At 43.7% G+C, this 24,041-nt stretch overlaps 1 protein-coding gene across 1 annotated transcript in view; it reads right to left on the bottom strand.

Moving 5' to 3' along the window:
• The window catches only part of sycp2l (synaptonemal complex protein 2-like), a 374,186-nt gene that overhangs the window by 157,889 nt on the left and 192,256 nt on the right, over positions 1 to 24,041 (bottom strand). The window contains exons 14-15 of the mRNA XM_059652659.1: positions 14,604 to 14,752; positions 7,899 to 7,973 (exon numbers count right to left, since the gene is read on the bottom strand). Of these exons, the coding sequence (XP_059508642.1) occupies positions 7,899 to 7,973; positions 14,604 to 14,752 (224 nt within the window). The remainder of the gene's footprint in view (positions 1 to 7,898; positions 7,974 to 14,603; positions 14,753 to 24,041) is intronic.

The following is a 24,041-nucleotide window of genomic DNA, read 5'->3' as shown; positions in this document are numbered from 1 at the left end:
CAGAATAATGAAACAACAGTCTTCAATCTGGCAGAAGTTGGAAATCAACAATCATGGAACCTCAATCACACAGATATAATAGGATAGAGCAGACAGCACTTCATAGGTGTCTCCTACCCTCCTTCCTCCTCTCACTTAATAGAAAGGAGCTCTGTAGGAAGACAATTGGCAAACTAAAGGTGTACAAGGAAGCAGGCATTAAGAGAGACTGGGCCAATGTTATATTCTAAGTGTTGAGGTCTTTGCTCAAGAGGTTTCAGCTTGAGGAGGTTGTGCAGGGGTACAGGTAATGCCAAGTGCAGGCTCTTTAACCCTACTTACTTTCTGTCTAGAATGAAGGCAGTAAGGGCAGTGGCACGTTCCTCTTGCAGGATACGAGAGATTAGGGAGACTTCCAGTGTCCCTGGTGGCCACACCTGTCAGAAGTGCTCCCGACAGAGCCTGTTATGGAACTGCAGCAGGAGCCAAATGCACTCAGGGTCATCCAGGGTACACAGAACATCATTGTTAAGAGCTACAGTGAAGTGGTCACTCCTCAGGTGCATGCTGCAGATAGCTGGGTGACTACCAGAAGAGGTAATGAGGAAAGGCAGATAGTAAAGTGCAGGGTTTTCCTGTGGCTATTCCCCCAAAAACAAGTATATTGCTTTAGATACTGTTTGGGGGGGGGGGGGGGGGGGGGGGGTGGTGTGACCTTTCAGAGTCTAGCAGCAGCAGCAGTTAGATCAGCAGCACTATGACCGGCTCTGAGGCTCAAACAGAATGGATGCAGTCAGACAGAGCAATATTGAAAGGAGACTCAAATGTGAGTGGGACAGACGGGAGAGTTTGTGGGCACTAAAGAGGCACCAGGATGGTGTGTTGCCGCCCAGGTGCCAGGGTCAAGGGTGACCTTGAGCAGTTGTTGAACATTCTGAAGGGGGAGGGTGAACACCCAGATGTCATTGTGCACATCAGTACAAATGACAGAGTTGGCAGAGGGATGGGGTCCTGCAAAATGAGTATAGAGAATGAGGTAAGAATTTAGAAAGTAGGAACTGAAGGGTGCTGATCTCCAGGTTACTCCCAGTGGCACACACCAGTGAGGAGAGAAATGGAAAGACAGGCCAGATGAATACGTGGCTGAGGGGCTGGTGTCGGGGACAAGGTTTTCAGTTCTTGGATCATTGGGGTTTCTTCTAGGGTTGAGGCAACATGTGCAAGAGGGCCAGATTGCAATTAAACCAGAGAGTGTCCAATATCCTCGTAGGGAGATTTGCGAGTGTTACCCAGGGGGGTTTAAACTAGTTTGGCAGGGGGTGGGACTCTGAATAAGAGAGGGGCCATTGAGAAGTTAGGAGAAAATGTATTGGCTATCAAGAGAAAGTTGACTATTCAGGAATGCCAGGGGCACACTAAACGGGGGGAGATGACTTTTGGTTTAAAGTGAGATAACAAGGTGTCAAGCTGGATGAACACAGCAGGCCAAGCAGCATCACAGGAGCAGAAAAGCTGCCGTTTCAAGCCTACAGCCTTCATCAGAAATGGGCTTCCGAAATAAATAGAGAGAGAGGGGGAGGAGGATAGAAGATGGATAGAGAAGAAGACAGGTGGAAAGGAGACTGACAGGTCAAAGAGGCAGGGATGGAGCCAGTAAAGGGGAGTGTAGGTGGAGAGGTGGGGAGGAGATAAGTCAGTCTAGGAGGATGGACAGGTCAAGGGGACGGGATGAGATTAGTAGGTAGGAGATAGGGGTGTGGCTTGAGATGGCAGGGGTGGATAGGTGGGAAGAAGAATAGGTTAGGGAGGCGGGGACAAGTTGTGCTGGTTTTGGGATGCAGTAGGCGGAGGGGAGATTTTGAAGCTTGTGAAATCCACATTGATACGATTGAGCTGCAGGGTTCCCAAGAGGAATAGGAGTTGCTGTTCCTGCAACCTTCGGGCAGCATCGTTGTCGCGCTGCAGATAGCCCAGGATGCACATGTCATCTGCGGAACGGGAAGGGGAGTTGAAATGGTTCACAACTGGAAGGTGCAGTTGTTTAGTGCAAACTGGGCATAAGTGTTCCACAATGCGGTCTCCAAGCCTCCGCTTGGTTTCCCAGATGTAAAGAAGGCCAATACGGGAACTGATGAAGTATACCATATTAGCAGGTGAACATCAGCTTCATGTGGAAAGTGTTCTTGGGGCCTGGGATGCGGGTGAGGGGGGAGGTATGGGGGCATGTGTAGCACTTCCTGCGCTTGCAGGGAAAAGTGCCAGGTGAGGTGGGGCTGGAGGGGGCGGGTGATGGTTGTGTAGTGCATAGAGAGAGTGGTCCCTCCGGAGAGCAGATAAAAGTGGGAACGGAAAAATGTCTTTGGTGGTGGGGTCGGATTGCAGATGGCGGATGTGTCGGAGGATGATGACTTGGATCCAGAGTTTGGTGGGGTGGTACATTAGGATGAGAGACGTTCTGTTTTGGTTGTTATAGCAGGAAGGGGGTGTGAGGGATGAGTTGCAGCAAATGCAGGAGACACGGTTGAGGGCATTCTAGACCACAGAGGTGGGGGGGAGGTGGGGGAGCTGCAGTCCTTGAAAAACGAGGTCATTTGAGATCTACAGGAGTGGAATGCCTCATCTCGGGAGGAGATATGGCAGAGGCGAAGGAATTGGGAATAAGGGATGGCATTTTTGCATGAAGGTGGGTGGGAGGAGGTGTATTCTTGGTAGCTGTGGGAGTTGGTGGGCTTAAAAGGGATAACGGTTTCTAGGTGGTTGCCGGAGATGGAGACAGAGAGGTCCAGGAAGGAGAGAGAGGTATTACAGATGGTCCAGGTGAACTTGAGGTTGGCGTGGAAGATGTTGGTGAAGTGGATGAACTGTTCGAGCTCCTCATGCGAGCACAAGGTGGCGCCAATACAGTCATCAATGTAACAGAGAAATGGGTGCGGTTTAGGGCCAGTGTAGGTACGGAAGAGGCAGGCATAGCTTGGGCCCTTGCTGGTACCTACGGCTACCCCTTTGTCTGTAGGAAGTGGGAGGAATTGAAAGAGAAGTTGTTGAGGGTGAGGACGAGTTTGGCTAAGCGAATGAGGGTGTCAGTGGAGGGGGACTGGTCGGGCCTGCAGGGCAAGAAGAAGGGAAGGGCCTTTAGGCCATCTGCATTGGTAATGCATGTGTATAGGGACTGGATGTCCATGGTAAAGATGAGGTGTTGGGGACCGGCGAATTGGAACTTCTGGAGGAGGTGTAGGGCATGGGTGGTGTCACGAACGAAGGTAGGGAGTTCCTGGACCAAGGGGGAGAAAATGGAGTCCAGATAGGTGGACATAAGTTCGGTGGGCAGGAGCAGGCAGAGACAATTGGTCAACCAGGGCAGTCAGGTTTGTGAACTTTGGGAAGGAGAGAGAGAAGAGGGTGGTGCAGGGTTGGGGAATAGTGAGCTTGGAGACAGTGGGTGGGAGCTCACCTGAAGTGATGAGGTTGTGGATGGTTTGGGAGACGATGGTTTGGTGGTCGGGGGGGGTGGGTCATGATCAAGGGGGCGGTTGGAGGAGGTATCGGAGAGTTGACGCCTGGCCTCGGCGATGTAGAGGTCAGTGCGCCATACTACAACTGCGCCTTCCTTGTGTGCAGGTTTCATGGTAAAGTTGGGATTGGAGCGGAGGTAGCTGAGGGCTGCATGTTCTGCGGGGGAGAGGATGGAGTGGGTGAGAGGGGTGGAGAAGTTGAGGCGATTGATGTCACGATGGCAGTTAGTGTGAAGAGGTCAAGGGAGGGTAGGAGGCCTTGGGGTTGTGTCCAGGAGGAGGGGGTGTGTTGGAGGTGGGAGAAGTTGTCAGTAGAGGGAGGGTTAGGCTCATGGTTGAAGAGGTAAGCGTGGAGGCGGAGGCCGAAGAAAAACTGCTGTATGTCCAAATGTGACTGGTACTGGTTGATGTGTGCGTGGAGGGGGACAAAGATGAGCCCTTTACTGAGGACTGACCATTCGCCCTCAGTAAGAGGGAGGTCTGGCGGGATGGTGAAGACTTGGCAGGGTTGGGTGCTGCTGTCTCCTCTGGAGCCGCTGGCTGTGGAGGCAGTGGGCAGAATGACATCGGTGTCGGCTGTGGGCGGAGTTGCATCGGCAATGGTGGGTGAATTTGTTTCAATGCACGAGGCCTTACTGGTGAGGCAGATGAGCTCAGAGCATGGATTGGCTCTGGGGACTGGAATACTATAGCCATAACAGAAACATGGCTGAGAGAAGGGCAGGACTGGCAGCTCAATGTTCCAGAATATAGAAGCTACAGGCATGATAGAAGTACAAGTAAGCGAGGAGGGGGTGTTGCCCTTTAGATAAGGCATAACAACAGTGCTGAGAGAGGGTATTCTTAAGGGGTCATCAAATGAGGCCATATGGTTAAAACTTAGAAAGTAGAAGGGGATGGTCACTCTACTGGGACTGTATTATCGACTCACAAATAGCCAGCAGATACAAAAGGAGCAGATGTGTAGAGAGATTGCAGATACCTGTAGGAATAATAGAGCAGTATTAGTTGGAGATTTTAATTTCCCCTGTATTGACTGGACCACCCAGAGTCTAAATCAATATGTAGATGCCCTACTCAGGAGGGAGCAACACTAGACTTCCTCTTCGGAAACGAGATCGGGCAAGTGACTGAAGTGTCAAAACGATAGCACTTTGGGTCCAGTGACCATAACACTCTTACTTTTAACATAGTTATGGAAAAAGACAGGACAGGTCCACAAGGTAAGGTGCTAAACTGGAGCACGGCCAATTTTGCAGCCATTAGGCAGGATCTAGTAGAGGATGATTGAGTGACTCAGTTTGAAGGAAAAGGAACAGCTGGCAAATGGGAGGCTTTTAAAAATATGATATCGAGAGTCCAGGGACAGTATGTCCCTGTGAGACAAAGGGAATAGCTGGCAGGTTTAGGGATCCCTGGCTGACAAAAGATGTTGAGACTCTGGTCAGGAAAAAGGCAGCAGCATACATTAGAACATAGAACATAGAACAATACAGCGCAGAACAGGCCCTTCGGCCCTCGATGTTGCGCCGACCTGTGAACTAATATAAGCCCCTCCCCCTACACTATCCCATCATCATCCATATGCTTATCCAAGGACTGTTTAAATGCCCCTAATGTGGCTGAGTTAACTACATTGGCAGGCAGGGCATTCCACGCTCTTATAACTCTCTGAGTAAAGAACCTGCCTCTGACATCTGTCTTAAATCTATCACCCCTCAATTTGTAGCTATGCCCCCTTGTACAAAGGGAAGTGCCTATTCTGGAGCCCTCTTCCCAAAAAAAGGCCAGTTTTATATGGCGGGTGCAGTTCAGCTTCTGCTCAATGACAATCCCCATGTTGATAACAGGCGTTTCAGCCATGGAGTTGCCAAGGAACAAATGTGAGATCCTTTCCTTGCTGGAGACTGCCTTGTGTAGCACATGTGTTACATACCACATATGAACCCAAGCTTGAATGCTGCCCACATCTTCGTGTCTTTAACACAGGCTGCTTCAGTAAGTGATTCCCTAGCTGGCTAGAAAAAGTATAGGAGTACTCGCAAGAGGAAAATCAAAAGAGCAAAACGAGGTTATGAGATAGATCTGGCAGATAACATTAAAGATAATCCCAAAAATACTCTATATTAAGAGTAAAAGGGTGACTAGCGAGATAATAGGTCCCCTTAAAGATCAGCATGCCCTTCTAAGTGTAAAGCCACAGGAGATGGGGGGAGATTTTTAATGAGTATTTCTCCTCTGTGTTTACTGAGGAGAGAATCAGGGATGCTGAGGAAATAAGGGAAACAAGCGGGGATCTTTTGGACTGCTTAAACATTACCAGAGAGGTGGTGTGTGCAGTCTTAAAGCGCATTAAAGTAGATAAATACCCTGGGCCGGACTAAGTCCATCCTCGGATGTTGTGGAAGACTAGGGAAGAAATTACAGAGGTCAATTCAGAGAATTTTTCTTCATCTTTAGGCATTGGTGAAGTTCCAGAAGACTGCAACGGTGTTAATGCTATTCCATTGTGTAAGAAAGGTAGCAGACAAGTCAGGGAACTACAGGCCAGTGAGCCTGACATCAGTGGTTGGCAAGTTATTGGAGAGGATAGTGAGGAACAGGATCAACCAATATTTGGATAGTCAAGATCTGATTAGGGACAGCATAGATTTGTGTACAGCAAGTCATGTTGGACAAATTTTTTTTACAGTTTTTCAAAGAGGTGACCAACAGGATAGATGAGGCAGTGACAGGCTCGTCATGAAAGTTAGGTTGCATGGGATCCAGGGAGAGCTAGCGCTCATTAGATTCAAAATTAGCTCGATGGTAGGAAGCAGAGAGTGATGGTTGACGGTTGTTTCTCAGGCTGGAGGCCTGTGGCTAGTGGTTGCCACGGGTTGATGCTCAAACTTTGTTATTTGTGACTTACATAAATGATCTGGATGCGAATGTACAAGGCATGATTAGTAAGGTTGCAGATAATACAAAATTAGGAGATATCACTGATAGCAAAAAAGTTATCAAAAATTAGAGGGATCTTGATCAGATGGGGAAGTGGGCTGAGAATTGGCAAATGCAATTCAATACAGGTAAGTGTGAGGTGTTGTACTTTGTAAAGTTAAAGCAAGGTAGGACTTATACAGTAAATGCTAAGGTTCTGAGGAGTGTCGTGGAACACAGGGACCTAGAAGTAAAAGTACATAGTTCATTGAAAGCGGTTTCACAGGTGGACAGAGTGGCGAGGAAGATATTAGGCGTGCTGGCCTTCATCAGTCGAAACTTTCAGAATAGGAGTTGGGATGTTACGTTACCATTGTAAAAGTCATTCGTGAGGCTGCATTTGGAGTACTGTGAGCAGTTCTGGTCACCCTGTTATAGGAAAGACATAGTTAAACTGGAAAGTGTGCCAAGAAGATTTACGAGGATGTTGCCAGAGCTAGTGGGCCTAAGTTTTAGGGAGAGGTTGGCCAAGATAAGACTTTATTCCTCAGAACATAGGGAGAATCGGTGTGACCTTACTGAGGTGCATAAAATCACAAGAGGCATAGATAGGATGAATACATATAGTCCTTTTCCCAGGATGGGGAACTGAAAACTAGAGGGCACAGAGTTATGGCGAGAGGGGATAGATTTAACTAGGACCTGAGGGGTGACTTATTCACACAAAAAGAGTGGTGTGTATATGGAACAGGCCACTAGAAAAACTGATTGAGGCAAGTATACAATAGCAACATTTAAAAAACATTTGGATAAGTAGATGGATGAGAAGGGTTTAAAAGGGTACAGACCAAACGTGGGCAATTGGAACTTGCTGAATGGGCACTATGGTCAGCATGGACTAGTTTGGGCCTAAAGAGCCAAAGTTTCCATTCTGTATTACTCTATGACTCTACCCTATGACTCTATAGCAGTATCAACACTGCTCCTTTAAGGTGTGACAATTCTTCCCTGATGAAGGATTTCAGCCCAAAACGTTGACTTTCTGGCTCCCGATGCTATCTGGCCTGCTGTCCTTTTTCAACTCCATATTTATTGACTCTAGCTTCCAGCACCTGCAGTCCTTACTGTCTCCAAGTTAACGAAAGGCTTTATGGGCAATGTCTACCAGCAAGGTTGAGTCACCGCAGAAAATGCACGTAACTCATCTACCTACTCCTCCAATCACCACTTGCCCATGTGACACTGTCTCCAGATTGTGCACTGAATTTATCAGCTATCTTAAAACCCACTGAACCAGAATGAAAGCAAGTCCTTTTGATTCTGAGGGTCTACCAAAAGAAAAGTGATGAGGTGCAGTTCCTGCACACTATTGTACTCAATCGCTGTCCCAACTCAACTGGATTTCTAACATATATAAAGATGAAAATTAAAATTTCAATTTAAGATTACCACTGTACTGAAAATGGACTGTGTGGAACACATTACCTGTGAATTGCTACCATCAAATATCACATGGACTGCTGTTTTCACTTCCGAGATCCTGTCTTTCATTGATAGTTCCTGTAATGAAATAAAACAACCCTGTTTCCTAAAGCAATGATATATTTCAACAATACATCTGTATTCTTATACTAATGACTGATCTAGTTTGTAGTCTGAATACTGCAATGGATTTTGATGGTTCTTCAATTTACCAACTGAGAAACTTTCAAGATGCAGGACAGAATTGTTGTTGTAACGTCACTTGAAAAGTTAAACTATACCACATATTCAGCTTCAGTAAACAAATCTCACAAAACAATATAACGACACTGACAGCAAACTGGAGGGACTGACCTCCTTGAATGCAGTTATATCACCAGACTGGGTAGATTGTATCCTACACTGTTAATGGAAACTGGGAGGACACAGCAGATGTTCTGATGATCAGTTTCCAACTCACATTAAATCCAGGCAAGATACAAAAGGGGTTGAGGTTGGTATAACATCATTCAAAAAGGGACAGGAAAAATAATTGTTGGGCTGTCAGTCTGGCCTCAGATTTGGGCAAAATATTACAATCAACACTGAATGATAGGAGTAAATGTTACTTATAAAGGCACTTATCAATCAGTGATCATCAACATTATTTTGTAAAGGGAAAATTGTATCATATTAACTTAATTCTTGTGTTTGGGAAAATAGCCAGGAGGAACGATGAAGGTCATGCAGAAGATGTTGTCTGCATAGATTTCAGTAAAGCACTTAAATTGGTCAGAAAAGAGAAATCCTATGGGATACGGGGAATGTGGTGAGTTTGAATCAAAATTAGTCAGTGACAGACAACTATATTCAATACATATTTTTGCAAAAGCAAAGGGGTTTTCAGTGTTGTTCCACAAAACTCAGCTTAAGTACCTTGTTGCTTGGAGGATATACTAATGACTTAGAACTAAATACAGAAAGCATCATTGGGAACATTTGCAGACAACAGAAAAATTTGCTCTGTATTTGGTGGTGAGAAGGATAGCTATCAATTCCAGAATAATAACAATGCTTTGGTTGATTTAGTGGAAAATTGTCAAAATGTAATTCAACTCAGAGAATTGTGAGGTATGCATTTGAGAAGGAAAACCAAAACAAGGAACTACACAATAGGAGGGGAGGGTGTATAGGAAGTAAGAAATTTTGGAGTGTAGGTCCACAGGTGCTTGTAGGACAGGTAGATCAAATCAATAAAGCGATAAAGAAGGAACATGGGAAACTTTCCTTCATTGGCAAGCACTGAATATAAAAACAGATTTAATGTTGGAACTGTACAGGAAGCTAGTTAAGCAACAACTGTTATATGTTAGGACATAATTGGTCCAGTAAGAACACAAAGGAGACTTACAAGAATGTTGCCAGCTAGAAAATTGCAGCCCTGAGGATATGTTGGATAGAGTAAAGCTGTTTTCCTTATATCAGAGAATGCTGAGGGGTTATTTAATTGAGTTGCACACAACAATGAAGGGTTTGGACAGAGTGGACAGGGAAGGCCTATTTGCCCTAACAAAGATGTCAATTACCACATGTGGCAGATTCAACATTAAAGGTAGAATGTGTCCACATAGAGGTGGTTCACATCTGGCATTTGCTGCTTGGTTTGGTAGTTGAGGAAGAAATCCTCAACTTATTTAAAAGGAAACTGAATCAGCACCTTAAGTGCGGTAACCAGCAAGGCTATGGGTCTGGTATTAGAAATTGGCATTACAATGGGCCTTGTTTATCTGGCCACCACAGACACAATAGGCTAAATGGTCTCTTCCTAGTCTGTAGCGTTTCTATGCTTCCAATGTCAATCGGTGCCCAACTGCTGATTTGATTCTCCAGATCTCAGTTGCATGCCTCTTACAATATGTAAAGGCCAAATTATGCATTTCTGATATTCTCTTTATCCTGTCACTAGGTCCTTTCTAAAAATTTCTCCTCCTCAAATACACTCTATTACCTCATCAAAAATCTCCAGAAAGTTAGCTGAATACAATTTTCTCTCAACAAAACTGTCTTGGCTTAAGTAACCCGCATTTGCTCAAGTGATTATTAATTTTGTCCATAATTATGCCTTCTAGAAGCTTCCCCAAATCTGAGGTTAAACAGGTTGGTCTGTAGTTCCAGAGCTTATCTTTATGGTTCTTTGAACACAGGTGCAACATTTGCAATATGCAGTGCTTTGGCACCATTCCTGAGTCCAAGACTGAAAAATTGTGACTACTGCCTTAGTAATTTCCACTCTTTCTGGTATTTTATCGAACTCTAAATACTGACAGCTTATCCAATAATTCGTTCTTATCAACTGTAAACTCTTCAAGTTTTTAAATGTCCTCTTCCTTCGGCATTGCCTATTCAGCATTTTGTTCCTTGGTAAGGAAGTGTACATTAATACCACAGCCATGTTCCCCAGCCTCCATCAGCATAATCTCTAATTTTGTTTTCTTCCACGTGGTCCTGTGTGACACCAACTTCCAAAACCAGAACTTATTGCCATGGAACATGCTGCATGCAACATGCAAGAGACATCAGAGCCAATGTCCCACTCCACCTTTCACCAATGTTTTACAATGATATCCCTACAGAATACTTTTAATTTCCCCATTACATTAAATGCTAGTCTCTTTCCATATGGTGTCTTTTACATGCTTCTTCATTTCTCTGAACTATCAATATTCAGTCTGGTTCTGGATTGTGCAGTCCACCCGACATGTCATAATCATGCATTTTTTTTCTTCATCTTAATCTCTATAATCTTTGTGGCAATTTAGGATTCGTTTGCTTTTCTCCAACTCGGGAATGTAGCTGGTCTATTGTTGCCATACAGGGACATCAAGCCAAACCAAAACAGGCTCATCATCATTGGATTCGCAATAAAGTGAACCTAAAAATATCAGTGACCCTCAAAATTACTCAATTGTTTCTCACCACACTGTGCAATGACTATCTTTTCTCTACAGGCAGCCTTTGTTCAGATACCAATTTCGCTGTCGACTTTTAACTCCATTTGATATGGGCCCAATCCATTCTCTCTAGCTGATTAAGTTATGAGGGCTTGAGGGCCTAATGACAGGATGTGGAAATCTGGTCCGCCATGGCATTCAGCTGCCTCTGTTCCAACCTTGGGTTTTCATCATGAGGTAGCGGCCACAACGACAGCATGAATAGAGTTTCAGAGATCAAAATGTCAGGTTAAGGGGCTACATTTACAAAATTGGGAATGAGTGGCTGGAAAATAGGATGAGTCATGTTTTCCAAACTAAGATGGAATCAGAACCTATCAGCTCTCTTTCAGTCATGCCTGGAAAGATGGTACAGGAGGGAGGGTTTCAGATTCCTGGGACAAGCAGGAAGAATTGCATATGAACACAGCCAGAACTGAGTTATGTGAAGGAATTTTGCTAGTGCCTTTTGGAAGGCTTTGAAGTAACTTGGCACCAGTGCATGAACCAAGGAAGAACTGTATGGAAATATAACAGGGCTTGCAAAACACTTAGGGATACAGCTGACACCGGCATAGAATTAGTAAGTTAATAGGCAAAGTTGGAAGGGGGAGAAAGAAAGGAAGTTGAAAACAAGAGTCCGCATGCAAGTATGTTAATCTACTGGCTTCACAAAGAGAAACACTCCAAATATCTTGGCCCAAATCCATCTTAACCAAAAACATCAAATTCAGCCCATAGTGATAATACATAAGGAGATGTCAACAAGCAGCTATCCTAATTTCTGGAAAAGATTTTTTTTCATATTTTGCAACTTTCACCAGTACAGATAGCCTATTTTCCTAATGTTTAAAAGGCTGAAATTGGAAATGACTTCACAGCATGACATTTGAACAGACATCACCTACCCAAGGATATGATACATCTACATCAAATAATTCAGGTACAGTAGGAACTGCTGATGTTGGAGTCAGAGAATAACACAGTGTGGAGCTGGAGAAACACAGCAGACCACACACCATCAGAGGAGCAGGAAAGCTGACGTTTCTGGTCAGGACCCATCGAAACATCAACTTTTCTGCTCCACTGATCCACCTTGTCTGCTGTGCTCCTCCAGCTCCACACTCTGTGACACAGAACACAGAACACAGAACAGTACAGCAGAGTACGGGCCCTTTGGCCCACGATGTTGTGCCAAACTTTTACTCTAAACCTAAGGTCTATCTAACCTCCACCCCTACCTTATACTATCATCCATACGCCTATCCAATAGCCGATTAAATGCCCCTAATGAGGCCGACTCCACTATCCTCTCTGGCAATGCATTCCACGCCCCTATCACTCTCAGAGTTAAGAACATAACTCTGACGTTTCCCCTACATCTACCTCCACTCACTTTAAAACTATGCCCCCTTGTAACAGCAACCTCTACCTGAGGAAAAAGTCTCTGGTTGTCTACTATTCTTATACCTCTGATCATTTTGTACACCCCTATCAAGTCATCTCTCACCCTTCATCATTCTAAAGAGAAAAGTCCTAGCTCCCTCATCCATTCCTCGTAAGGCCTTCCCTCCATTCCAGGCAACATCCTGGTAAAACTCCTTTGCACCTTTTCCAACACTTGCATATCTTTCTTGTAATGAGGCGACCAGAACAGGTCACAATAGTCCAGATGAGGCCGAACCAGGCTTTTGTATAGCTGGAGCATAACTTCACGGCTCTTGAACTCAATCTCTCTATTAATGAAAGCTAACACACCATATGCCTTCTTAACAACTCTATCCACCTGGGTGGCAGCTTTCAGGGAACTGTGGACATGAGCTTCAAGATCCTTCTGCTCCTCCACAATGCCAAGAATCTTCCGTTAACCTGTATTCTGCTTTCAAATTTGTCCTTCCAAAGTGAATCACCTCGCACTTTTCAGGATTAAATGCCATCTGCCACTTCTCAGCCCAGCTCTGTAACCTATCAATATCCCTTTGTAACCTAGAACAGCTGTCCGCACTATCCACAACTCAACCCACCTTCATCTCATCCACGAACTTACTAATCCACCCTTCCACTCCTTCATCCAAATCATTTACAAAGATCACAAATAGAAGAGGACCCAGAATAGATCCTTGTGGTACGCCACACGTAACTGAGTACCATGTTGAATATTTTCCATCCACTACCACCCTTTGTCTTCTAAGGGTCAGCCAATTCTCAATCCAATCTGCCACATTATCCCCTATCCCATGCCTCCTTACTTTCTCCATGAGTCTATCATGGGAAACTGTATCAAACGCCTTACTTAAATCCATGTATACCACATCCACTGCTCTACCCTCATCCACGTGTTTGGTCACCTCTTCAAAGAATTCAATAAGGTTTGTGAGGTGTAAATCCTTTCTCTCACAACCCTTTCCAATAATTTGCCCACCACTGATGTAAGAGTAACTGGTCTGTAATTTCTGGGGTTATTATTCCCTTTTTTGAACAAGGGAATGATGCTTGCCACTCTCCAATCTTCCAGCACTATACCCATGGATAGTGAGGACGAAAAGGTCATTGCCAAAGTCCCTGCGATCTCTTCCCTTGCTTCCCATAGAATCCTTGGATAAATCCCATCAGGCCTGGGGGGCTTACCTATCTTCAAGTTCCTCAAAATTCCTAGTACATCTTCCTTAATAACATCCACTTCCTCTAGCCTACCAGCCTGTATCATACTTTGCTTGATCCTATCTGCCAAGGTTTTCTCATGCCCCCTTACAGTTCTCCTAAGCCATTTCTTCAGCTCCTTCCTGGATAACTTGTATCCCTCTAGAGCCTTTTCCAAACCTTGTTTCCTAAACCCTATATAACCATCCTTCTTCCTCTGAACTAGTCCTTCGACCTCTCTTCAGAACCAACGCTCCCTCACTCGACTGCATCTTCCCTATCTGCTAGGGACAAACATATCAAACACACGCAGTATGCATTCATTTAACAATCTCCACATTACTATAGTGCTCTTCCCTGACAGCATCTGTTCCGATTTTATGTTACCCAGTTCTTGCCTAACAGATTAGTAATTACCCTTCCTCCAATTGTAAACCTTATCCTGCTATATGTACCTATCCTTTTCCATGGCTATTGTAAAAGTAACAGAGTTATGATTGCTACGACCAAAATGCTCTCCTACCAACAGGTCTAACGCGGAGACCGGTTAATTGCCAAGTACCAAATCCAAAGAGGCCTCTCCTTGTGTTGGTCTATCTGCATACGGTGTCAGGAATCTCTCCTGAATGCACTGGACAAAATCCATTCCATCTAAACTATTACAACTAAAACGTTTCCAATCAATATGTGGCAAGTTCAAGTCACCCATGGCTGCAACCCTACAACTTCTGCACCTTTCCAGTATCTGCCTTCCAATCCACTCCTCCACTAAGAAGTTGTAACTTCCATACTGGGGCTTGCTTCTACACTGAACATGAGGTCTGTGTATGCTCAACACAAAGTTCAGACAGCCCTTCTAAGTTCTGGCTTCACTCATGTGAGAGTCATGCCATTTTGCAAACATGGTATCTGTCAGAAGTAGCTTCAGGGTTTCCGAATCTGAGTCACATCTGCCATTTTCAGAGGTCCATGAAGTCTTCTGCTTTGAAAATCCAGCCCCATGTGACCAAAACAAACCTTTATAAACATCAAGGACCTCAAAGAATTTAAACAAGTCTTCTTTGTAAAATTACTAATTGTCAATAGCAGTGGAACATACCTTGAATTTTGTAGAACCATAAACTTTTCGAACAGTATTAAAGATGTCCAGAGTCAAATCAAAGAATATCTGTATCTGGTTTCCTTCAATGTTCCCAATTCTGAAGGGAGTATTCATGTCCACAGCTAACAATCTCTTCTCATCTTTTACTGTTTAGCAAAGAACAATAAATTTAAATGAGTAAAATTCAAGAGATTACTCAAGAAATAAAACTTCAGAAACAGAGACAGGGTCCACATTTTCATCTGTGAGTTGCAAAGGAGTCAAGAGAATTCTCAGCTTCTTTCAGTTGCCTCAGAAAATACCAGATTCACTGGCTTGATCTTCCTTGACTGGATACAACTTGCCAACTGCAGTCAGACAGACAGCGAACCTCAGCTTCTGAACTTAAATCCCCTTGCAATTAAGGCCAATATACCATTGGCCATTCATATTGCATGCTGCATCTCCCTGTCTATTTACATTGACTGGTGTACAATAACAGCCAGAACCCCTTCGTACATCCACATTTCACAAAATAACACTATTTAAATAATACCTTCTTTCTGTTTTCACACTGAGTGTATAACTTAACATTCAGCCATATTGTGCCCCATCTGCTATGGGTTTGTCCATTCACTCAACTTGACTGAATCACTTTGAAACCTCCTTGCATCCTCCTCACAACTCACAATAATACCTAGTCTGTGTTGTCAGCAAACTTGGAAATAACTTAGCTATATTATAAATAGCTGGGGCCCAAACATTAATCTTTGTATGCCCACTGGTCACCATCTGCCTACCAGAAAAAGCCCCATTTATTCCCAGTCTCTGTTTCTGAGTATCAACCAATTCTCAATACATGCTGTTTGAGGTAAGTTCAGATTTATATTGCAAGGAATAAATGATGCTTCTACGCAAAAAGAAACTCAGAGGCTAGGTCAGCAGATCTCTGATGGCACCTGCCTCAACAACAGACAATGTTAATGAAAACATTCTAAGATGGCCTTGGAGAAAAAGACTTTGCAGGACAACCACTGACAAGGAAGAGAATTGTTTACTCTCTTGCTGGTTGAAGGAGACTTTAACACATTAACCTATGACAGAGGAGGGGCAGCTGTTCGTTGTGTATGGAAGAATGTTGGAATGTGGATAATGATACACCAGCAGAATATGCTTCCATATACTTCAGAGTTTTGTTTCAACCTGCTAACTAAGGCGGATCTCTCTGTGCATCACTTGAATAATTTGTATTAGTTGTTTAATTACTTTTTTTAATTCACTGATGGGACATGGGCATCACTGGTTGGGCCAGCATTTATTGCCCATCTCTAGTTGCCCTTGAGAAGGTTGTGGTGAGCTGCCTTCTTGAACCACGGCAGTTCATGTGCTGTAGGAAGACCTACAATGCCCAGAGGGAGTGAATTTTAGGATTTGCTTCCAGTGTCAGTGAAGGAACAGCAATACAGAATGTCCCAATGATATTATTGCTGGACCTTTAATCCAGAGACCAGATAGTGTTCTGTGGATCCTGGGTTTGTATCCCACCACGGCACATGGTAGAATTTGAATTCATTAAAATATCTGGAATTAAGAATCTAATGATGACCGCAAATCCACTGTTGATTGCTGGAAAAACCCATCTAGTTCACTAACATCCTTTAGGGAAAGAAACTGCCATCCTGACCTGGTCTAGCATATATGTGACTCCAGACCGACGGCAAAGTGGTTAACTTTTTACTGCCTCTGGGCAATTAGGAATGGGCAATAGAAGTTGCCTAATCAGTGACACCCTCATCCCATGAATGAAGAAAGAAAAAAAAACTTCCAAGTCAGGGTGTCTTGGAGGGGAACTTTCAATTGGAGGTGTCCCCATGTATTTGCTGCTTTTGTTCTTCTCGATAGTATTAGCTGTGGGTTTGGAAGGCATTGTCTCAGGAGTTTTGGTGAATTTCTGCAATGCTGCTACTGAGCATCACTGGTGGAGGGAGTGAATGTTTAGGGATGTGTGACCCTATCTCAGTTGCACTGTCCTTGATGGAGTCAATTCTTGTGTCAAGGATTCAGAGGGTGAAGACAACAATGCCATTTTAAATCTTCCAATCTCAAGTGCTTTAATTTTACCCAATAACACTTATGAGATACCTTATCAACAGCCTTTTGAAAATCCAGATAAAACATGTACACTGGTTGATCCTGAAATATTTTATTAGTTACATCATTAAAAAACACCAATCGATCAGTTAAGCATGACTGAAATTCATAAACCTATACTGGAGATGTCCAAACCTGTTTCCGTATTTTCCCAAGTGTTCTGTTGTCACGTCCTTCATGAAATACTCTATCATTTTCCCCACTACTGGTATCAGGCTAACTCGTCCATAAGCAAAAAACATTAATATAAACCCCTAAACTACAGTGATGTCGAGAATGGCATTAAACAGGAAATTAGAGATGCATGTAATAAGGGAATAGCAGTGATCATGGGTGATTTTGATCTGCACATAGACCAGGCAAATCAAATTAGCTACAATGCCATAGAGAAGGAATTTCTGGAATGTATGTGAGATGGTTTTCTTGACGAAATGTGGAGGAGCTAGCAAGACAGCAGGCCATCTTAGACTGGGTGTTGTGTAATGAGAAGGGTATCACTGCCAATCTAGCTGTGCTAGATCACTTGGGGAAGAGCCACCATAACATGACAGAACTTTTTTTTTTAAATCAAGGTGGAGAGGGAGGGTGTTGATTTGGAGACAAAGATTCTAAATCTTAATAAAGGAAACTACGAGGATAAGAGGCATTGTTGCCCTTGATTGATTAGGGAGAGTTGCTTAAAGGCATGACAGGAGATAGGCAACGGCAGACACTGAAGGAATGCTTGGTAGAACTGCAACAACTGCTTATTCCTGTCTGTCGCAAAAGCAAAATAGCTAAGAGGGCCAATCCATGGCTTGCAAAGGAAATAAGAGACAGTATCCAATCCAAGGAAGAAGTGCACAAATTGGCCAAGAAAAATAATAAATCTGAATAATGGGAACAGTTTAGAATTCAGAAAAGAAGGATCAAGGGATTGATTAAGATGGGGAAGACAGAGTATGAAAGTAAGCTTGCTGGGAACATAAAGACTGTCACTAAGTGTTTCTATTGGCTTGTTAAAGAAAGAGATTGAAGAAGGAAAAATTTAAGTCCCCTACAGATAAAAGTGAGAAAATGTATAATACGGGACAAAAAAAATGGCTCAGGAACTGAGTACATACTTTAGTTCTGTTTTCACAAATGAGGGCACAAATCAGATACCAGAATCATTGGAGGATGCAAGGTTCAGTGAGAGGGAAGAACTGAGGGAGCTCAATATTAGTTGAGAAATGTTGCGGGGAAAATTGTTGGGATTGAAGATCAATAAATCACCGGGACCTGATAATCTACATCCCAGAGAATTTACGGAAGTAGTTCTAGAAATAGTGGATGCATTGATGGTCATCTTCCAGGATTCTATAAACTCTGGAACAGTCCCTTCAGACTAGAGGGTGGCTAATGTCACTCCAATATTCAAAAAGGGAGGTAGAGAGAAAACAGGGAACTATAGAATGGTGAGCCTAACATCGGTAATAGGGGAAATTCTCAAATCCACTGTCAAGGATTTTATAGCAGAGCATTGAGAAAGCAGTGGCAGTATCGGACAGAGTCAGCACGGATTTATGAATGGGAAAACATGCTTGGCAAATCTATTGGAATTCTATGAAGATAAAACTAGTAGAGTTGACAAGGGGAAGCCAGTTGATGTAGTATATTTGGACTTTCAGACAGTGTTTGACAAAATCCCACATAAGAGATTAATGTGTAAGATTAAGGTGCACGGGATTGGGGAAGTATACTGAGATGGGTAAACTGATTGGCAGACAAGGAACAAAGAGTAGGAATTAATGGGTCCTTTTCAAATTAGCAGGCAGTGACTACTGGGGTAGCATAGGGTTCAATGCTGGGACCCCAGCAATACACAATATATATTAATGATTTGGACAAAGGAACAAAATGCAACAAAATGATTCTATGAAATCACGGTTATCTATCGATTTGACTTGTTTGTCTCTCTTTCTAAATATCCTGCAACTCTGCATTGCTGCAGAGTCTTCGGTATCTAACTTTTGTGTTGACTATCCATGATATTACAAATAAAAAGTTCTCTTTACCTCAAAGTCTGACAGCTGCAGTCCAGTTATTTGCGTATTAGAAGAAATTCTCTAACAAGGAGGCAAATGGTCTGTTGGCCCTCATTGAGGGAGATTTCGAGTACAGGAGCATGGATGTGTCATTACAGTTGTACAGGGTCTTGGTGACTCCATGCCTTGAATATTGTGCGCAATTTTGATCTCCTTTTCTTAGGAAAGATGCTGTTGCTCTCGAGGGAGTGCAGCGAAGGTCTACCAGGCTGATTCCAGAGAGGACAGATCTGACGTATGAGGAGAGGTTGACTCGGTTGGGATTGTTTTCGCCTGTGTTCAGACAAATGGGAGGGGGATCTCATTGAGACTTATAAAATTCGGACAGGACTGGACAGGATAGATGTAGGAAGAATGTGGGTGTGGTCAGAACCAGGTGTCACAGTATGAGGATTCAAGATAGACAATTTAGGACAGAGATGAGGAGACATTTCTTCACTCAGCAAGTGGTGAGACTGTGCCACAGGAAATAGTTGAGAGCAAAACACTGAATGTTTTTAAGAGGCGACTAGGTACAGCAGTTGGGGCAAATGAGATCAAAGGTTATGGGAAGAGAACATGATTAGGCTACTGAATGGGAGAATTCGGCCATGATCATGAAGAATGGCAGAGCAGACTCAAAGGGCTAAATGTTCCTATTTTCTGTGTTCCTATGTTTTTTTCTTTCCTGCCATTTTTAAATACTCGGGTTACATCTCTCACTCACTCAGATTCTCTTACACTCCAGATCATCCTCCTCACAATACAATTGAGTTTCATTTGCTCAACCTATATGTAGATAAAAATGCAGGGGTGTTGGTGGCTAGCAGAATGGTGGTGATGGGCAGACACCAGTAGTAGGTACGACCTGGTTGGTTGATGGGAGAAATGAATCCTGTTGGTAGCTGGAAGGGTCAGTAAATGGAATGGAAGGTAGGAGGTGGGACTGGAAAGGGAGCTGGGGGATGAATGGGAAGGTTATTTGAAATTAGAGAACTCAATGTTCAGTCCTCTGGACTACAGGGTGCCCAGATGGAAGATACGGTGTTGTTCCTCAAATTTGCGCTGATTCACTGCAACACTGGAGGTGGCTGAGGACGGACATGACGGGGGTGAGGCGGGGTGAGTTGGGAGTTGAAATGGGTGGTGACCAGGAGTTCAGGCTGGCCATTACGGGCCAGGCAAGCATGCTCAGCGAAACAGTCACCTAGTCTATGTTTGGTTGCACTGTTGTAGAGAAGATCACATTGGGAGCACCGAATGCAGTAGACTAGGTTGGAGGGCTTGCAGGTGAAGCTCTGCATCACCCACAAGGACAATTTAGAGCCCTGGGCTGAGATGAGGGAGCTGGTACATGGGCAGGTCGTGCGTCTTTTACGGGTACAGGATAAAGTATGGGGAGGGATGTTGGAGTGGTTGGTGCAAAGTGGCGCAAACTAAGGAGTGGCAAAGGGAATGAACCATGCAGAAGGGCTCCGTATCCAACATACTATCCTCAAATATTTTCGCCAACTCCAATCAGACCCCACCACCCAAAACATCTTCCATTCCCCACCACCCTCTGCGTTCTGCAATGGCCATGGTGCGTGGTCTGCTGTGTTATCTAATGTTCTGGGTACACAAGTTTGAAAATGCTGTCGAATCCTGCCGCGGCAGATGGCAGAACATGAATTCAATAAATGCTAACCAGTGACGCTCTCATCACATAAATAAACAAAAATTTATAAACAGTCCCTTGGTGTTTCCTATTGCCACTGGTACAAATACAAAATCATAACTTTCTGAGGCAAAATTCTTAAACACCGTAGCATTGATTTTTACTCCATCACTAACAAAGCTACTCCACTTTAATTCCCCTTTTGCCTGCACTTTCTAAAGAACAAATACCTAGATGTTTAGATCAAATCCATGGTGACATTGTAGCCATGTCTCCATAATCTCAACTATATCATAATCAAGTTATCGATCTGTGATGCTAATTAATCTACCTTATCAGGAATGCTCCGCACATTAAAACACAAAGCCTTTAGACTTGTCATTTGAACTTTGTTCATCATAGAATCAAAGTTTTAAAGCATGGAAGAATGCCAATCACATCCACACCAATCATCGAACATCCATCAATCCTAAACCCATTTCCCAGCCCTTGGCCCGCAGCCTAGTAAACTTTCAAGTGCTCTTCTACATATTTCTTAAATGTCTTCAGGGCTCCCACTTCTACTATCCTTTCAGGCACAGAGAGCCAGATGCCGATAACCTCTGGATGAAAAAGTATTTCCTCAAATCTCCATAAACCACTTGCTCTTTATCTTAAAGCTATGCTCCATGTGTACACCCCTCAGAACTCTGTAAATCTCAATCACATCCTCCCTCAGCCTTCTCTTTAAGGAAAACAACCTCAGCCAATTTAGTCTCTCTTCATAACCTTTTTTGATTTTAATTCATTGGGACATGGGCGTTGCTGGCTGGCCAGCATTTATAGCCTTTTCCTAGTTACCTTTAAACTAATCAGCTTGCTAGACAGTTTCAAAAAGCAGTTGAGAGTCCACACATTGCTGTGCGTCTGGAGTCACACATAGATCAGAACAGGACTGCAGATTTCTTTCCCAGGGGAACATTAATCAACCAGATTTTCTTTATATAACAATTTGCAATTGTTTTATCATCATCAGTAGATTCTTAATTCCAGACCTTGTTTATTCTATTCAAATTCGACCATATACCATTTTAAGATTTGAACACAGGTCCCAAGAATGTTAGCTGAGTTTATAGAGTTAATCATCTATCGACTACTAGGCTACGAGGCCATTGCTTCCCCTTAACATCCTGGTGAATCTCTTTGCCACCCTCTCCAGTTCAACTACAACTCTTCCTGGTGTAGCGACCAGTAACAGCACATGGCACTCCAGCTCTGACCTAACTAACATTATATACAGCTACATCACAACTTCCCTGCTGTTGTTTTCAATAAAGGCAAGAATCAAAAATGACTTCTTAACCATCTTATTTTCCTATTCTACTGCCTTCAAGGATCTAGGCACATGTACATCAATGTCCCTCTCATCCTCTGTACTTCATACAGTTCATCAAATTAATATGTACTCTTTTGCCTTGATAGTCAAAGGTTCACACAGCATAGAAACAGGCACTCTGGCCCACCATTTCTTTGCTGACCAATGAACAGCAAACTTCACTGAATCCAGTGGCAAATCTCTTGTAACGATGTCAGCATTCAAAATGTGATGCAGAGCAAGTGGGCTGCTGTTTAGGAGCCAGCTGTAGGGGCTGAGAGGGTAGTGCTGAGGAGACAGAATATAAAGTCTATATTCTTGTGGTTAGCAGTTTGCTGGAAATGGCAGGGGTGGGAGGAGAGGTTGAAGAGCGAGGGAGAGTGTTTTGATTTGGCAAGTAGTTGGTAGGTTTCAGCAATTTATTCCTGGTTGATTAGTTGTAGTTCGTAACAATCACAATGTCAAGACAATTCAGTACTGTGAAATGCTCTTCCTGCAATACGTGGGAAATCAGGGATACTGCTAAGGTCCGTGGTGACTACATATGCAGGAAGTGTGATCATCTGCAGCTACTGACTGACTGCGCAGAGCACCTTGAAGTGCAGCTGAACTCACTCTGGAGCATCCATGAGGCTGAAAACATTGTGGATAGCGCATTTAGCATGCTGGTCACACCACAAGTAATGGATACACAAAGCAGAAAAACAATTGGTGATCAGCAGGAAACCCAGCAAGAAAACCAGGTAGTGCCAGGTGGTGCATGAGTTCCCTGCGGCCAACCCAATTTCAAGTAAATAAGACTGTGTTGGGACACTTTAGGCAGGATGACATCTTCAGAGGAAAGCAGCAAGAGCCAAGTTTACGGCACCACAGTTGGCTCTGCTAAACAACTGAGGAGGAAATTGAAAGGAAGACTGACAATTTGTGAAAGGGGACTCAACTGTAACGGGTACTAACAGGTGGTGCTTTGGCCGCAAACAAGACTCTCAAATGGTACATCGCTTCCCTGATGCCAAGGTCAGGTATGTTTCAGGAGAGGTGCAGGACATTCTGAAGGTGGTGAGGGTGAACAGCCAGCAGTCGTGGTACATGGTGGTACCAACAACACAGGCAAAAAAAAAGTCCCTGGACAGAAATTGAGAGAGTTAGGTAGTAATTAAAGAGGATGACTATTAAGGTCATAATCTCCTGATTACTTAGCATAGCTCATGCTCCTGAATACAGGAATAGGGAGATACATCACATGTAACATGTGGTACAAGAAAGAGATGGTGCAAGTGGAAGTGCTTTTGATTTTTGTATCATTCAGAGAGCTTTTGGAACAGGTGGACAGGTTTGCACTTGAACCAAAATGGGTCAAATATTCTTGGTGGAATGTTTGCTTGTGTTGTTGGGGATATGGCAGGGAGATGGAGCGTATAATCGCTGTAAAGTCAGGGCAAGATCCAATCTCACATAGAAAAGATGAATTACAATCTTACTAGGAGAGCCTAGCAGGCAGATAAGACGTTGGTATAATAAGGCACATGAGAGACCAGGGAAGTTAAATCATATCATTTTGAATGCAAGGAGCTTAACTGGTAAGGCAGATGAGCTTAAAGCGTCAATCAGTACACAGAAATGCGATACTACTGCAATCACTGAGACATGGTTGAACATATAAGTGTACAGCATAGTACAGGCCCCTCAGCTCATGACGTTGTACCAACCTAGTATCCTCCTCTAAGATCAACCTAACCTGCATACCCTTCATTTTACTATCATCCATGTGCCTATCCAAGAGTCGCTTAAAGTCTCTAAAGTATCTGACTCCACTATCACTGCTGGCAGCGCATTCCACTTGCCCACCACTCTCTGTGTGAAGAACCTACCTCTGACATCTCCCATATACCTTCCTCCAATTACCTTCAAATTATGCCCCCTCATGATAGTCTTTTCCACCCTGGGAAAAAGTCTCGGGCTATCCACTCTATCTATGCCTCTCATCATCCTGTACGCCTCTAACAAGTCACCTCTCATCTTTCTTCTCTTCAATGAGAAAAGCTTTTTCTCATAAAACCTGCCCTCCAGTCCAGGTAGCATCCTGGAAAATCTTCTCTGCACCCTCTCAAAAACTTCCACATCCTTCCTATAATGAGGTGACCAGAACTGAACATAATATTCTAATTGTGGTCTGACTAGGGTTTTATACAGCTGCAGCACAACCTTGTGTGTTTCTTAAACTCAATTCTCCTGCCAATGAAAGCCAA

The sequence above is a fragment of the Stegostoma tigrinum genome, chromosome 19, assembly GCF_030684315.1.
Source record: "Stegostoma tigrinum isolate sSteTig4 chromosome 19, sSteTig4.hap1, whole genome shotgun sequence".
Lineage (NCBI taxonomy): Eukaryota > Metazoa > Chordata > Chondrichthyes > Orectolobiformes > Stegostomatidae > Stegostoma > Stegostoma tigrinum.
Note: the sequence above shows the minus strand (reverse complement) of the source record. Positions and strands in the feature narration are given on the sequence as shown.